The 17,529-nt window shown below is 33.9% G+C and overlaps 1 protein-coding gene across 1 annotated transcript in view; it reads left to right on the top strand.

Annotated features, from left to right (window-relative positions):
- MAGI2 (membrane associated guanylate kinase, WW and PDZ domain containing 2) overlaps window positions 1–17,529 on the top strand; it is a 1,847,576-nt gene that overhangs the window by 1,641,121 nt on the left and 188,926 nt on the right. The window contains exons 13-14 of the mRNA XM_074194021.1: window positions 4,092–4,133; window positions 9,754–9,845. Coding sequence (XP_074050122.1) covers window positions 4,092–4,133; window positions 9,754–9,845 — 134 coding nt within the window. The remainder of the gene's footprint in view (window positions 1–4,091; window positions 4,134–9,753; window positions 9,846–17,529) is intronic.

Here is a 17,529-nt window from a genome sequence, read left to right as displayed (position 1 = left end):
AATTCCAAATCTTAATTCTGAAAGGAGTGGTAGACAACAAAGCCAATCAAAGTTGAATATTAGAACTACTGACCAAAAGGATATTCATCCATCTGGTAAATTAGATGTTTCCTGAAATACATTAATTTTTATCTTAAATTTCTCATTTTCAATTTTTGGTATTTTTATCTGTTTTAGTTCATTGACAGGAAAAGAGATCACATAATTTATTCCATAACTAGCAAATTCTGACATTTACCTTGATTCATGTGCCTCAGGTTGATTTCAACCCAAATAATTTATATTCTGAATAATTTCTAGGTCAAGGGTATATGTATGTAAATTAATAAACTATGCCCTTCCTTCTTGTCAATATTACTACTTCTTACCATTTTTAAACACACATAAATAAATAAATAAATAGATAGATAAATAAAAACAAGATCCAATCTAGTCACCTGCACACTTTTCCTCTGTACCATCAGGAATAGAAAAAGAAAGATTTGAAAATAATAGAGGGATTGTAATATAGTAGGAGAAAGGCACAGTTATCAATAGTAATAGAAAAAGCAATAATACAGTCAACTCAATAAGGAAGCAAACTTCAATTTTAGATCTATTGAGCACAAAATGGATGTGAGTACTAAGATATAATGGTCAGAGATGAGAGATGTGTGTTAGAGATTTTCTCTGCAGTGCATCCAGGTACATTTTTCACTAAGGAGAAATTCCCTTAGTAGTTTAGTTTCCTTTGGCAAGACACCTGAATTCTTTGGCCCCATCTTTAAAATGATAGTTACATTAGATTGACTCTGAAGTTTCTTTCAACTCTGAAATTCTCTTATTTCTCTTTCTACAATTAAGGAAATGTTTTCAAAGTCAAGGTGAAAATTGAAAAGAACAATTTAAACATTTTCAGTTGTATTGTTTGATTCTCCATATAATCAACAAATAATTGCATCCCTTAGTAGAGACTCTTCACAGTGGTAGCAGAGGTGAATATGCCTAAGTTAACTGCTACTCTTTACACAACCAATATATATGCATGCTGATTATCACATACTCCTTATTTTTAATAAAAATGTTCAACACAATCTATTTCTTTCAAAATAGATACAGTTTTAAAAGCATGTTATTTTTCCTCTGTCCACAGATATTTGTTCTGGGAAAGTAGTATTGTACAATGGAAAGTACAATGGCTTTAGGGTCAGAGGACCTGTTCTTCCCATTTCTGATGATTACTCTTATTGTGAACTTCGACAAATCTCTTAATCTAAGTTCTCTCAGCTATAAAATGTGGGTACTAGACCAGACAGTCTCTAAAGTCCCTTCTAGCTCTGATCTTATAATATGATATACTTCCACTTTGAAAGTCCTACATGAATTGTATATTATTACACATGGTATTGCTTGTGCAATTAAATTTATACAAGCTTCCTCTGGTTATATAAAAAAGACAGTCTGTTATACTGGAAAAATTGCTAAATCTAATTCCAATTCTGACACTAGCCATGAAGCCATAGGCAGGTCACTTACCTCTTAGTCTCATTTTATAGAAAAATAATAGTAATAATAATGATAATGATAATTGATTGGTACTTATCTTTTGTTCTCAAATATTATCAAAATGATATCACTTTGCTGGGGTCAAGGTATAATGTGCCCAACTGACTGATCAGATCAATGCAAGTTCAGAAAACCTGACCATATACTGTACACAAATAGTTCATTTGAACATTTGGAGAAGAAATACCTCTAATATTGTGTCTCATATTTCTTTTGAGTGACTGCAATTCTGCTTTGCTCATAGAGCACAGTCCCTTTTTTGATGCAAGCATGATCTTATTTCATTGTGCCCCATGTCTCACAATCAATTCCAAAGTTCTTCAGAGAGACCTAAAGAGCATCCTTATATGACTTTCTCTGACTTCCATTTGATATTTGCCTTGTGTGAGTTCTTCATAAAACTCTTTTTAGGCAAACACACATTTGGCACTTGAATAGCATGGCCAGACCATCAGAGTTGCAGTTTCTGAAGCAGAGTTTTAATACTTGACAGTTCAGCTCAAGAAAAGACCTCAGTGTTCATTCAGTACCTCATTATCTGGTCAGGGGAGTTTCAGAATTTGCCTTCAGTAAATGATATAATAATAATAATAATAATAATAATTTTATAAGATTACTATACTGAAAATGCTTCATATAAGGCCTATATAAGTGGGAGTTAACATTACATAACTAAATCATGTCCGTAAAGATAACTTAATATATATACATTTTATTGCTACATATCTCCCAATATACAAATACAGGATATTTCAAAAGTGATCTAAGACTTTGAGTATATCCTTTATTCATAACTATCAGTACATTTGAACCAGTTTAGACAAAACAACCCAGATTATTAAATTGATTTCCTGAATTTTTATTTAGATATTTCATAACAATATATAAACAGTCACAAATAATATTAAAAAGGAAGAATAATTACCTCTTCCTCTTTTGGGTTCTCTGTTGCAAATATTTAGCTTTACTTTTCATTAAAACTAAAATGTACCTAACACAGAATTGCTTAACTCCCTTTGTACCTCAGTTTCCTTATTAGCACTGTGTGGATCATTTTATTTCAGAGTTTTATGAGAGTAAAATCAGATATTGTTTGTGAAATGCTTTGCAAACATTAAAGTACTTGATCAATGTTAGCAATTATTAGATATATTGTATCATCAAAAAAGAGCGAGCAACTAGGTGGCAAAGTGGATAGAGTGCTGGACCTGAAGTAAGAAAGACTCCTATTCTTGAATTCAAATCTGAACTCAGACACTTACTAGCTTGTAACCCTGGGTAAGTCACTTAACCCTGTCTGCCTTAGCTCCTCATGACAAACCATTCTAGTATCTTCCAAGAAAATCTCCAGTGGGGTCATGAAAAGTTGGACATGACTGAAAAAACCATTGAACAACAATAACAACAAATCATCAAAAGGAACAGTAAAGTTCCTGAAAGAATAAGCTTAGAGCGAAGATAGTACATTGACTTTTTATTCTCCTGTGCCAATGCAGATGTCAAGTGTTCAGTTGGAAATGTGGCATTTTGGTGTTCAAGGGAGACATTTTAGCTCAACATGTACATTTAGTTGCTATCCACATGGAAATGATAACTGAAATCTTGAAAGCAGGTTAATTCACAAAGAAGGAGAATAGAACTCAGGAATCAATGAGAAGACATCTTGGATTTAAGCATAACCCTCCAATTCTGTTCTCACCAGGGAAGAATATCAATACCTTCGTCTTAGATAGTATGCCTCTCCAATAATGTAGCTTAAGTTTTCATTAGCCTTCTCATATCTTAATACAGCAACACAATACTGATTCTTATTGAATCCACAATCTATAGAAATTCCTAGATTATTTTTTCAGACAAATTTTCTCAGCCATGACTACAATCTAGTAGATTGCATAAGTGTTTTTAATGTGATATCTGTGAGATTGTTTCCTTTAAAATATTTTGAAAACTTTATTTTGATATAATTTTCCCCTTTGTAATCATTTGTATTTAATTTTATGTAATAAAAAATTATTCTGAGAAGGCAAGTTGACACACACACACAAAAGGTTGAGAAGTACATAGCTTCATTGTACCAAAAGTATGTTTTTACATTTAGTGGTATTAAATTCTCTCTTTTGAGATTTGGTCCACTGTTTAAAATTTAAAAAAAAAAGAAATTGACTTGTATAGTACCTTATGTAAAGCATATATACCTATAATTTTTTGTCTAATTGTTTTAATTTAAGTTTAATATATATATAATTGTTGGACAAGGTGGTTTTTGTTTTTCACCTCAGTCTAGCATAGAAATGTAAATGATGTGGTGGGGATGACAAGTTTTGGAGGCATATTTGAATATAGCTACAGTTTGCATAAAAGAAATAAACTCAATATTTTCCAATTTTCCTATATCCTTGAGGGGTCGGGTAGCTGAGGGGATGAAAACTTATCAGTAAACAACAAAAGTTGTTTTAGTTTTTACCCGCAACACAAAGAAAGGAAAGTTAAATTTTTAAATGTCAAAGAAATGAATTACAACTTTAATTCCCCATTTTCCTATTCAGAACAAGTGCCACCAAGGACCGGTTTTCGAATGGATTCCTCTGGCAAGTATTCTTCAGCATTCACTGTCCTGTGGACAAAAAGTCTCCCATTTTTGTGTTCAAGTCACCATGTTTTCTTTCATTATCTCTCTAAATAATATCTGCTTATCAAAATCCAATTGCCATATCTCTTTAATTCAACTTCATAGGACATTTAACAATATAAGATTACATACTAAAGACTAACCTAATGAATGCACCTAATAATGTGACAGTAAAGGGAAAGCATGAAACAGACATGTTTGGGTTCTTTTTGTAAAAACAAAAAAAAATCTACCTTTTTAGTCAAAGATGAGTTTTTATAATTAATCTGAAGAGCTTAATCTCTTCAGAGATTAAATGCTGTGAAACTAGGTTTGGAATAACTTCTCTTAGGAGATTTGTAGCAAAGGTCTGCCTAAAGTGCAAAAGGGAGTTCTTTGTTAGATACAACTGTATTACTTCAGGTCCATGATTGCTTCCAAATGCTTAAATGGATCTGTGATCTGATCTCATTAGTTATGAGTACTCTGGTCACAACTCATCCATGTCTGCCCTCCTATTTCTTCTCTATTTCCTATCTTAAATTACAACAAGGGGGCCATCAAATATTTAGGGGGCCTCCTTCAAATCCTTCTGACATCCAAAGGATATCAATGAACATTAAGTAATTTGAGATGAGCTACAATAAGAAAAAACAATAATTAGGATTTTAAAAAAAGAAATACAGATAGTTTTATAGCTTTCAATTTGAGAATGCCTTTAAATTTAGCCAATTCATTTGCTTAAAAAGAATACCTAAACTAGTTTGAATCATCAAACAAAAAAAGGCATGAGAGGAGATGGTGAGCCAATTGAAAATCCTTAGCCACAATATACTGGGGAAGTGGATATAAGGAATGAGGATCTCATTCTAAATGTAGTATTCTTAAAACTAGGCACATTATTTAGACTATTAATTTGAGAACAAGGAAGAGAATCCTAAGAAAATCTTTCTTCATAATAAGAGTAGTTTCTTGTATATGTATTTCCAGCACATACACATACAGAATATGTCCATGATGACAGCTCATTATCCATCTCTATTTGTTCTAACACACCATGAGGATTATATGTGTAAGGAATCATTTCATTCTATATTTACATGTACTTTTTTCACACTTTGTTCTCAAATAGCAAGCCTATTTATGTACTTTGATGTCTGTGTAGAAGGGAATATAGAGGGCTTAATTCTCAGGCTATTTTTTTTCAATAAAAAACAATTAGCTGCTATGATCCAATTCGATAAATGATCTGTAACTGAAACTAATGACAATTTCACAATTACAGATGCAAACCTGAAGTTAGGTATCAGTCCTTGGCTACTTAATTTATTTGACTTTTCTTTCTATGTGACCAATAACATAGACCACCTAAGGGTACATATCCCTAATGATGACCACAATCCTTAAAAACTTGTCATTTTTTTCTAAAAATCTAATTGTAATGAATTGTAAGGTATCTCCCATCTCTCTAACAGTTTAACTGCAATGAAATATTTAGGGACAAAAAAATAAAGGTTTAAGGTGAGTAAAGTTTATCTACTGTATGATTCTATCTGATATATATGCAATTTATGCAGTAAATTGAGAAGTTTAAATATAAAGTATGAATCTTTGTTTGTGGGACCAAGGAGGCTGATTCTTGTCTTACAAATAGCCTCTGAATATCCTTGCTTAGCAAACTGTGCTCATATTGCAAGATATAAGCATAAAGCTGTTTTCTTCCAAGGTGGCATTTCAGATACATAAAATATCTAACTGGCAGGATGGGATTTATAGTAAAGGAAAATAACTTTTTAATTCAAGGCTCAAATACTTAGTTTCATCCATAAGTGAGTAGTACAGATCAGAGTTAAAGTCATTTTTTTTTTGTTAAAGCCATGTTTAAAAGTCATTGAGTTTAACTCTTTAGGACTTGGTCTGTCTCACTGAGATGCTCCCTCTATAAGTAAAGAACCAAAACTAATGCTTATTTTTAGCAGAAAAAATTGAATAAATTCACTCTTCTGTGCCAAACTGTGATAATAGAGCTTGGTACTTATGTTTAATTAAAACATGGAAGGGGATTCAAGTACCGAAATTTAATTGAAATGTTTACTGCAGCATCCCATGTGCCAAATTAATCCACAAAAATACCATTCTTTGCATTTCTGAGTCTTGAATCCATTCATAAAATTAATCAGTTTTGTTCAGTCACCCAACCTCTTCTTTAATACTGTGCACAAAGCCATGTCTTTTCAAAACAGTGTTGGAGATCCACTTAGCATGTGAAATGTCTCTAGGGATTTCCATGAAAATCAAAATCATCTCCAGAAATTATTTTTTTCATTATTATAAGACAAGTCAAGAGAACACCAGGATGCTTTGCATCTCTATCTCCTAAAAGGTATTCTTTGTACATTAGCATGAGCACCCCACTCAAGTATGAGTAAAACACTCTCCCCAGGAGAGTTTTGTTAATCTGCCTCAGTAATAAACTTGGACATGTAGTTTCTCTTTTGAGAAGTGAAATCATCATCACAGATGTGACATAGCAAAATAATAGCCATACCCATTTCCCAACACTGGAAACCTGGGAAGACAGACCACAGGAACACTAGAGGCAATCTGCTCCCAGAATGTATATGGGAGAAGAGAATAATTGCCCTGTTCAAAACTATATTCTTCTAGAGCTAACTAAAATTAAACTGACTAGAATAAAGGATTACTCCTCTTCTTTGTTGGCATATTTCTTTCCCAAAAGAAGAGCTGAGTCATTTATCAATCCCTTATCCTCTGGGAACCTTAGCAGTTTCCTGAGTTGAGACCTCCCCTCCTTAACTCCCTATCTCTCCTCACAATTCAGAAATAACTCTTAAGAATTTAAGTCTTAGGATTTCTTGGGTCTGTCACTAGGAATGGTGTGATCAGGAATGTCACAATTTTGCACTGCCTTCACACAAAGTCTGTGGAAAGTTCTGCTGGAAAACTAAAACATATAAGAAAGTAAAATCCTCTCAAATCAGTTTATCCACAAGCATTTATTATGTGCTTTCTGTGCTCCAGAGGAGCTGTATCTCTCTGGAGCTCATAATATTGATGGCCACTCAGAATGCTTTTTAAAACATAAATGTCATTTCTTACAATATTCTATCCATGAGGTAATTACAGTAAAGTTATTCTAGGAAGTTTCCTCACTGGATGGTCTCAACTTTACTTCTCTGTTGATGATGATGATATTTGAAAAGGAAATGTGGTCCAATACACAGCAAAGTTAATGGCCTTTTGGTCAAAGTTCAATTATGGCTAAATTTACCTTTTTGGTTTTTTCCTGTTATCATTTTTCATGTCTTAACTTCCACCATCAGGTCACCAAAAGCAACAGAACTATTTTCCTGGCAAATGTGTTAGAGTTGGTTCATGAACTGTTCGCTTATTTCCTTGTTAGCGTTGTGGTCTCCAAAAAATAAAATTAAAAAAAAAAACTCAGACTTAAAGTGTTGAACAGGGTCTCAAACATGTAGACCTTAGGCCACAGGTAGCCTACAACACTCCCACCTGGGACCAAAACCAAATTAAAATGTAATTGGAAGATATTTGATAAAATAAATTAAAATACAATGCAATAGAGTCAATGCTAATTTGTAATTTTTCTAGGTCATCGTGTGGTCCACAGGGTCATTTCTCTTTGAGTTTGTTTGCCACCAGTGATGTAGAGGATAGAATCTAGTGCTCTTCTGGGCCTCACCACCAATTTTTTAAGTGACTTCAGAAAAGGAGCTCACCCTATTTCTCAGTTCCATTCACCTGCAAATTGTCACAACATTCATGCTGAAGGCCTTTTTAAAGGTTAATTATTGGTTCTCTTGTAGATAGGAGATAGCATATTACTTACCATAAAAATCATACTATATGTTCACCTTATCATAGCATGCCACATGTATCATTGGAGTATATGTGTAGTAACTGTGTCATCCATATTCTACTTCTAGGTATTACCATGAATCTACCATTCCCCCAATGAATCTAGTATATGGATGTTCCTTTCAGAGGGAAATGTTTTGACTTCTTTGGAAGACACATTCTGTGCTGGAACTTGTACTAGACACTAGAGTAGAGAATCTAAGTTTAAGCTCTATCCCCGATACCTGCTACTTATGACAAATCCCTTAAGATCTCTGTGCCCCTATTGCCTCATCTATTAAACAGGAATAGTAATGTTCTGCTTCAACTACCTACCTACCTCACAGGGTTGTTGTGAAGGGGAAGTACTTTGTAACTATTAAAGTGATAAATAAATATAATCTATTCTGCAGATGCATTGGTGAGAATGTACAATGTAGACCTGGGGAGAATATGGGAAGCATCCTATAAATTCAGGAAAGAGTAAGGCCACATATAAATAATTCCTGAGCCTTACTTCTGCAACCTCATACATCATAGAACCTGAAGAAGATTAACCTAATCATTAGCCACTAAGTCTCCCTTATCTATCCTTTTTCTATTCAATTCAAAGAACTTAACCATCTGGTTTCAGGATGAAAGGAGACAGAAAAGTAACAAAGAGGAGTTAGGGAGGGTGGTTCCCCTTAAACTCCATTAACATCTCAGGTCTCAGAAATCTCTCTCATAAGCAGGGGATACCCTAACAACTTTTATTTTGTCAGTTCTTATCACTCCATTAAAATCCTTTAAGATCCAGGAATTTATGATGCATAGCCAGAGTTCCTAATTGCTTGTTTAAATTTGTAACAATGGAGAAGCCTGCCATTCACACCAAAATTCTTAGACTTTGTTTTTTTCCCCAATGAGAAAGTACAGGAAAATAAGTAACTGTAAATAATATTCATTTAAAAAAGTAAATAATTTCTTAAATACATTTTTCTGGATATAAGGAAGAGACAGGCAGTGAAAAAGAACCAAAAATACCATTCAAGCAAATTTACCAGTAAAATTTTATTTTAGGCACACATCTGTTGTTTCAGCTGCCAGAGAACAGGGGGGAAATGGCATACTATCAATTTATTTTATGAAAATGATAATGGAGTTAAAAATGCATTTCCTAGTATCTTCCATATTTTAAAGAGTTTTGGGGGATGAGAGTTCATTTAGCCCCAAGCATATTTTATAAAAGATTGTCAGGAAGGAAAAACTCCACATGAACCCCATAGAGAACAAATTTAAATTCAACTATTTCTCATTTTCAAAAGTTTCAAAAGAGGGATTTTCATCAGTTATATTGTTTCTCCTCAGAGATTCAAATACATTCATGTCACATCTTGATAGCTGTCATTAGAACTCCCCATTATCCCATTTCTCATTATATGATGCCATACTACCTCTCCTCAAGTTGTGGGACTGGTGATAATAATTTGAGTATTCCAGGAGCAGTGTCCTGCATGAGTCAGTGCCCTTTGCTGGACACTGCTATTCCGGGGACTAACCTCATTTTGGAATGTCTAATTTTTGTCACTAGCATACTTTTTCTTCCTCTGTGCACTCCACCAACTCTGACAGCACTACCATTAATCATATCCACGGAATTAATCATTGAGATGTTCAGTTCCTCTAGGGGCCAGGGAGAAGGCAGGATTCATTACTCAATGGTATCTTCTTTATACTAGGTCCAGATTATAAAGAGTTGGATGTTCACCTTCGGAGGATGGAGTCTGGATTTGGTTTCAGAATCCTTGGGGGAGATGAACCTGGACAACCTGTAAGTTCATTCCACCTGGCTTTTCACATTATGCCTCTGTTGTCTATGTAAATATCAGAAAATATCATGCCTTTTAATGATCTGAAAGGAAATAGTCTTTTAGAACTCCAAGAAAAAGAAAAAAATCTTATGGTCAATTGGAAAAGACAGATCTTTCAAAATGACGGCATGTCCATCTCCTGTAAATCATTATAGATAATTTGTATTCACTTAGAAAAAGTACACAACTATACACTCCTCTTTCTTTAAAAGTATATTGGATTTTTTTGTTTCTTTTATGTTGCATTAAAGTACCAAATTTTCTGAAGAGTAGCCTATGATTAGACCTACAATAATATGGAGTATATGTGTTAGAAGGCTATCAATTAAAGGTAATCTATAAATATTTGTAATTTGAAAACAAATGCCTCGATCAATTTTTTTTTAAGAAATAAAATTGCATGTGACATTTTGACTGAGAAACTGTGTCAAGAAATAGATTGATTAAAATCAAGCACAATATCATTCAATTCCCCACATGATTTTTTAAGGTAAATTGTAGGAATAAGGATGGAGGATGAAGGAACTTTCATTTGGCATGGAGTTGGGCTTGTGAGGAACATGGAGGAAGCACTTACTTGGCAATTAATCATGCCATTGTGCAGGTCTGAGTGTCTCTCAGCACTCTGAGAGTATAAGAAACTATTTAAAAGGGGAATGAGATTGATTAATGCATTAGAAAACAAGTTTAAGATATCCAGTGTTTCTAAAGATACATAAACTATGTCAGAGAAGTTAAATTCAAGAATGCATATTAAAATATTGACTACAAAATAACTTCAAAAATGAGATTTGCTGTCTAAGCCAAATCTTTATGAACATTATTTCCAATAACTACCTGTTCAGCAGTAGAATGGGTTGATCTGTAAGCACTGAGCTTTCATTTCACCGATGGCATTTAAGTAAAGGCTGTGAGATTCCAAGGATTCCAGAGAAAAGTCTTCCATACTATATTGAAAATTATGCTTTATACAATTAAATTTGAATTAACAAACTGCTTTACTATATACAGAGCATCATGCTAAGCAGTAAGAGAGCTTTTTTTTAAATTAAACAAGACGTGGTCAAGTATCTCACTTGTCCTCATATGCGCTGCCTGAAAAAAAGTCATAACTAACCATTTTGCCTGGCACATGCTTCATCAAACATGAATAGATCAAGGCAAGGTAGGACACAATTATTGAGCAATTATTTTAGGCCAGTCAGCTAGTATTTATTAAGTACCAACTGTATATTAAATTTGGGGAATATAAAGAAATGCAAATAATGACCCCTGTTCTTAAGGAACTTTCACTTTAAAAGAACAACATAAGAACCACTATGTACAAATTATATATGTTCAAGATAAATTGTGGATAATCAATAAAGGGTAGACATTAAGATAGGAATACTAGGAAAATTTTTTGAAGAAAGTACAACTTTAGCTAAGAGTTAAAGTAAACCAATTACTGTGTGTACAAAACAGGAATTCACAATCTAATGGGGGCAAAAGGAATAAAAAGACTTGGGTTAGGGTTACAGATAACTGGTATAGGGCTATCATGGTATTAAAGTTCAGAAAGTCAGAATCACAATTGTGAAGGAAATGAAGGCTGACCAACTTAGAATCTTTCTCCAAATGGAAGAAACCTCAGAAGGCATTCACCAATGGCAGAAGAGGACCAGCATAGCAAAGGCTTATTCCAAGATTAGAAGGACAATAGTTAATGAATGTTCCCAACTAACTCCAACTGAGACATGGCTTTATAGTCCCTTCCCAAAAGGAGACTTCAAGAGTAATTTATCAATGGGAAAAGGGGCATGAGAGATATCTTTTCATCAGCATTTTAGAACAAATTTAGGGAAGCATAGGCCCAGGGTACTTTGAGGCCTGTTCTGCAGAATGGGGAAGTTGGTCTGATACAAGAAGAAACTGTCCTGGGCTGTAGCTGCTGGAGGAAGAGGGAAGAGAACTCCTTGTTGTCTGGTGGCTTCTTATTTTAATTTTTCTTTCTAATTAGCCACTAAGCTCATTTGTTTCTATAAAAGAATATCAATACAATAGGTGCCTCAAAGGTTGCATAGCCAGAAGAAAAGTTTTCACAGAAGAAAAGTGTTCTCAGCCCAAGTTTCTATTTTTACTTCCAAGAACAAGAGCAGATCTATTGTAGGTTATAACTGAACTATATTCAGTTCATATTCAGCAAGACCCTTAAAATTCACCTCAGCACTGAAAAATATAAAATTTTTGTTAAGTAAAGGATGTTATGAAAAAGATAGACTGAATCTCAAAAATGGGGGAGTGAGAAAGACAAAGGGCATCAACTTCACTTTGGTCCCACTCCTCTCCCTTCCCCCCAAACCCCAGTATTTTAAAACAGAATTTTAAAAGCATTAATTAATATTTGCTGTCTGGGGTCACTGCAGTAGATAATTGGGGAAATAAAAAATTTAAATAAGTCCATTCTGTAATCTTTATTGTCTTCAAAAGCAATATGACACAAAAGGGAAAGGAAGGTGAAATAGCATTTATATAGTGACTATCATACACCAGGCACTGCTGAATGACTTCTCAAATATGATCTCATTTGATCAGACACATACAAATAAATGCAAAAAGAAGTACTGTAGTATAAAGTAGGGGACAATAAAGTACAATGGAAAGCTTGTTGGTTCTGAAGTCAGAGGAATTTAATGTAGATTCTCCTGACACTAACTTTATGACCTTGGGACAGTCACTTAATTTACCAATTCTTCAGTTTCCTTTGGTAATTTACCAATTCTTCAGTTTCCTTTGGTGTAAAATGAAGGGGTTGAACAAGATAGTTACTCAGATCCTTTTCCCCTCTAAATTTATGAGTTTATATAGATACAAAAATAAAGAATGATACTAGGGGAAGAGATACCAAAGGCTGTGAGATCAAACGCAAAAATTCATTATTCATTCAAAAAGAGTTTCATAAAGAAGGGAGAATTTAGTATTTAAATGAATAGATATTCAACAAATGTGGGGAGATAGAGAAGGGCATTCTAGGATAGATGACAAAGACTAAAAAACACAGAGCCTATTTGGAGAGTACACATAGGATTGAGTTGGCTAGGGTTTATATGGAGGGAATAGTATTAAGTCAATCTTCTTCCTCATCAATCAATTCAACCACAAGCCTTATTTTTTGCTGTGTAGCAGATATTATAATGAGCAATCAATACAAATATGAATTCAAGGACAAACATAAAACAACCCCTCAAGAAGCTTCTGTTCTATCACCACCATCTCCACCACCACTACTACCACCATTAAGGACAATCGAACTTGTCAAAGATGAGGAAGAGAGTCAGCACCAGCTGCAGTTACCCTTTTCTTTATTTTGTTCTGCCATCCCTTATGTTTCATAGTCGCAGGAAGAAATCCAGTACTCCCTATAAGCATACTTTTTGAGGAGATGGAGTGATTAAACAAATTAGAGGAGCAAAGAAGAAATTACTATGAAATTACTATGAGAATAGTGAAATTTTCATAACAAAGGATAGAGTGATTAAAGAAAAAAGACAATTTGATTACCTAAAATTTATAAAAAAGTCAAAAACAATACAGATAAAATTAGAAGAGAAACAGATAGCTGGTAAAAATATTTATATTGTATCTCTGATAAAGGTCTCATTTCTAAGATAAATAAGGACCTGGTTCATTCTTATAACAATATCTTATAGTCTATGAAAAGGGCAAATTGAGTAGAAATAGAGGACAGAAACCACAAGCTCTGAGATTTAGCACTAATTGAGAGCATAATGTGCTCTGGAAAGACTGTTCTTACTGTTTCTGACCTAGCATCAAAGCAATTTTACTGATACCAAAAAAATGTTTTCCTAAATATGGAGCTTAGAAGAGTGAGTTCCCCACTTGTACTCTTTCCTAAAAATGGAGCTTAGGAGAGTGAATCCCCAAACTGTAGTCATAACCCCAGCTTTTTCTTTGCCACACTCTGCTCAGAGGACATTCACTATCCTTATCCTTCCAAAAATTGACCTAATCCTAATAACTCATCTGCTCCCTCCAGTAGGTAGACTTCAAGTATTTGTGATAAGCTTTGGATTACATGGATTGAAGTTCATCTTTATTGTAACTGTCTAGATTTTCATTGGCTTTTTCCTTCATTTGAATGACTTAAAACATACTCAAGCTGCAAGTTACAAATTTAACTTTTAAACTGTATTGCAGAGGATTAAATGCCACTGAAGGAAGTAAATAAAGCTAGAGACTATCAACTGAAAAAATGGGAAACTTTGAAACTCAGCAAATTGAACTAAGTAGGGAAGAAAGTTTCAGCTATAAGGAAATTTTGTAAGAACTACTTTCATCCTTCCATACAACATAAATGTGGAGAAAACATATGAATAAGATTTGGTAGCCACATTTAATTGCCCAAATACTATAAAGGAAGCATTCCAGACTTCAGTCCCAAACCACAGGAAGCCTCATAGGTTATAGCTCAAGGGCTTCTATTCTCATATATTCAGAGAGGTATTGACATCTCATGGTACACATTAAACAAAACAATGTTGTTTTTAGTATATAATAAACAGCAGGACTCTAACTCATACAAAACAGATGGGCATCTTTCCTGCAAGAGGGAATGCTTTTCACAGTTAAATAACAATAGAAAAGAAATGAAATGAAAAATTGCCATAAAGGAACAAAAATGGGATTTCCTGCTGTGAGTTGAGAAGAAATGGGGAAGCATTAAGATGGTGAGATTCAGGAAATAGTGCAGTAGAAAAAGCCTAGACAGCATTAGGAGAAAAACTGTGCAAAAGAATACAGAGCAAGACATCAGTCAATTGAAAAGGGAGCAACAAGAAATCTGTGAAGGATTTTTAAAATGGAAGAACCTGAGTCAGATTTTGACATATGGTTAAGTGGTCACTTCCAACTACAACAATCAGTATAAAGGAAGTAGAGTTAATGGTGGTAATAAAACTTCTACCACTACTGACAATAATAATATTAAGGATTATGATGATGATAACTAGCATTTACACAGCACTTTATGGTTTACAAAATCCTTTATTTTATCTCATTTTATTTCCACAATTATCCTCAAGTAGGTGCTCTTGATATTCTCATTTTACAGATGGCAAATCTAAGACAGAGAGAGATTAATTGATTTGCCCAAGGTCACATACAACTAATATGCATTGGATGCAAGTCTTGAACCTAGTTCTTCCTGATCCCAAGGCTGGCCTTCTACTACTTCTATCACACTATCTCTGATCCTTTTATATAATCTATCAGAGTTCTACATAAATGATAGTTCAGGCATTTATTTATTAATCATATGTGTGATCCTCCATATATATATATATATATATATATATATATATATATATATATATATATATATATATATATATATGGAGAGAGAGAGAGAGAGAGAGAGAGAGACTGTTTTTTTCACCTCTCTTCACTAAAGAATTTTCCATTTTTGTGGGAAAGAAAAATATCTCTTAAAATTACTTGCAATGAATGTCTGAAATCAAGGACAGTCAGTGAGGAGGTGGAAAGACCACTGGGGTGGGAGTTGGAAGAGTTGGCTTCAAATCCTGAGTTTTTTTTATTGCATGGAGGACCCTGTAAAAGTCAATTCACATCCATGGACCTCAGTTTCTTCATCTTAAAAATGACATCTAATATCTCATTTAACTCTAAATCTATGATCATATTACTTAAAGCATTTTTTGCTATTGAAATCACTCTCCATCCATCCTGAATTGGTGTTTTAAATATAATTAAATTGTAAGTATTTCTAATTGATAGTTATTAGATTATTTGATCAGCCCTTACTTTGGGAAATTCAAGTCTGTCATGAAATTAGTATGAAGAATAAGAATCATCTTTAAACACTATAAACAGGATAGAAAAACAAGATCTGTTGCTGTGGTATTCTATTTTGAGACATGTTTCAAAGTTGGATGGTTATTTGCTATACTGTTTTCTTTGGGGGTCAAGGGAGTAGTGATTTTTCAATGTGATTTTTCATTGCACATCTTTAGTAAAGACTGTCCCCCTTTCCCCCCTACAGTCATGGCTTACTCTATATGTACTTGGTTGACTTATTTCAATTGGTATCAATGATTTATTTGTGGCGAACAGTCCCCTAGAATTATTAATTTGCTATAAGCTCAGTAGCAGCAAGTCCAAAAACATTCCTTTCTCCAGGTATCTAATGAGAAACTCTCCCACCAATGTGCAGAGGCAATCAAAAGGTCCCAGCCTTCATTGCATGGTGCTACTTAAATGCTGGTTTTTTTGTTGTGCAGTGGAGTTGGGTAAACCTTCATTTTAACTGGGTCTTGTACAAAGCACTTTTCCAACTCTTTGAAGCACTCCATAGTGGGTTGTCTTTTGAAGAATAAATTGGAAGTCTTTAAAAGAAACTCATAAATTCAACTCAGCATGACTAGAAGGAAAAAAATGAAGAATGTAAAAAATCAGAAGAATGCTGAACTGTGGCAAAATTGGGGGATGTTTTGCAAGTAAAGAAGCTTTCTCTAAAGTCAGTCTTGAACAGAAGAATTGTGACTTCCCATGATAATAGCAATAAGTCTCTTCATTAAAACATTATATGTTACTTCTTGCCCATAGATTTTTGTTAGTATAGGGTGTGGGGGGGGGGGCTGGAACTAGATGAAGGAAATCAGATTCAATATGGGAAATTTCCATGCTTAAGAATGAAGAAAGCTATTACAGTAGCTTGCCTATGGTTTTGTCTGTACTTCAGGAGGCAGTATAGTTTTGAGAACTGAACTGACTGTAATTCACTCATATCATTCAAAATGGAACAGTCAATCAATGCATTAGTCATTCAAATTGGGTTGCCATCTTGCTATGTAGACATTCTGCAAATTGATTAAAAACATAGTCCCCCTTTCCCACCTCAACCATCGCTGTTAACAATTATACAATCATTCACCTGTCAGTTAAAAGACATAGATCTAATTGTAAATTCTCAATCTAAATGCATTGTCTGAAACCAAGTTTTCAGGTCATGATTGATTTGGAATTTAATCTGGAAGACAGCTGTAGAATCTGAAAGTTTAGTTCATTGTCTGGTGTTTAGTAGGTGCTTAACAATTTGTCCATTGACTAATTGACTTAATGAACCAAAAAAAAAAATAAACCAAGCTGTGGCAAGTTACAATTTAAATGAAGATGAAAATAAATAAATCAGGTTGTGGGCAAGCAATAATTTAAAGAAACATGAAAATAAATAAAGCAGGTTATGGGCAAGCAATAATTTAAATGAAGATTAAAATACAGCCCAGAGAGTTAGTGACTGAAATTTCTTCAAGTTATTACTAATTATGCCACAAAGATAATTACATCATGACTTATTCACTCAACAAACATGTATTAAGTATCTAATGTGTTCGTCGTACTGTGCTGGGTGCTGAGATAAACAGTTAGCTGCATTTGTGACATTTGCTTAACAGCTCAGTAGTGCTATGAGACACAAACAAATAATCATGGGAAATTGAAATGGGAACTGACAAAAATCTGTGGACTGGCAAAATTGTTCACAGGCCAAATGGACTGTTTATTACCAGCAGGACTAAAATTTAGGCACCTGTACCCTTCCTCTCTATTAAGGTACTGAAGTGAAATTGA

This window comes from Macrotis lagotis, chromosome 7 (genome assembly GCF_037893015.1).
Source record: "Macrotis lagotis isolate mMagLag1 chromosome 7, bilby.v1.9.chrom.fasta, whole genome shotgun sequence".
Taxonomy (NCBI): Eukaryota; Metazoa; Chordata; class Mammalia; order Peramelemorphia; family Peramelidae; genus Macrotis; species Macrotis lagotis.
The sequence above is the reverse complement of the archived record's forward strand: the minus strand, read 5'-3'. Positions and strand labels throughout refer to the sequence as shown.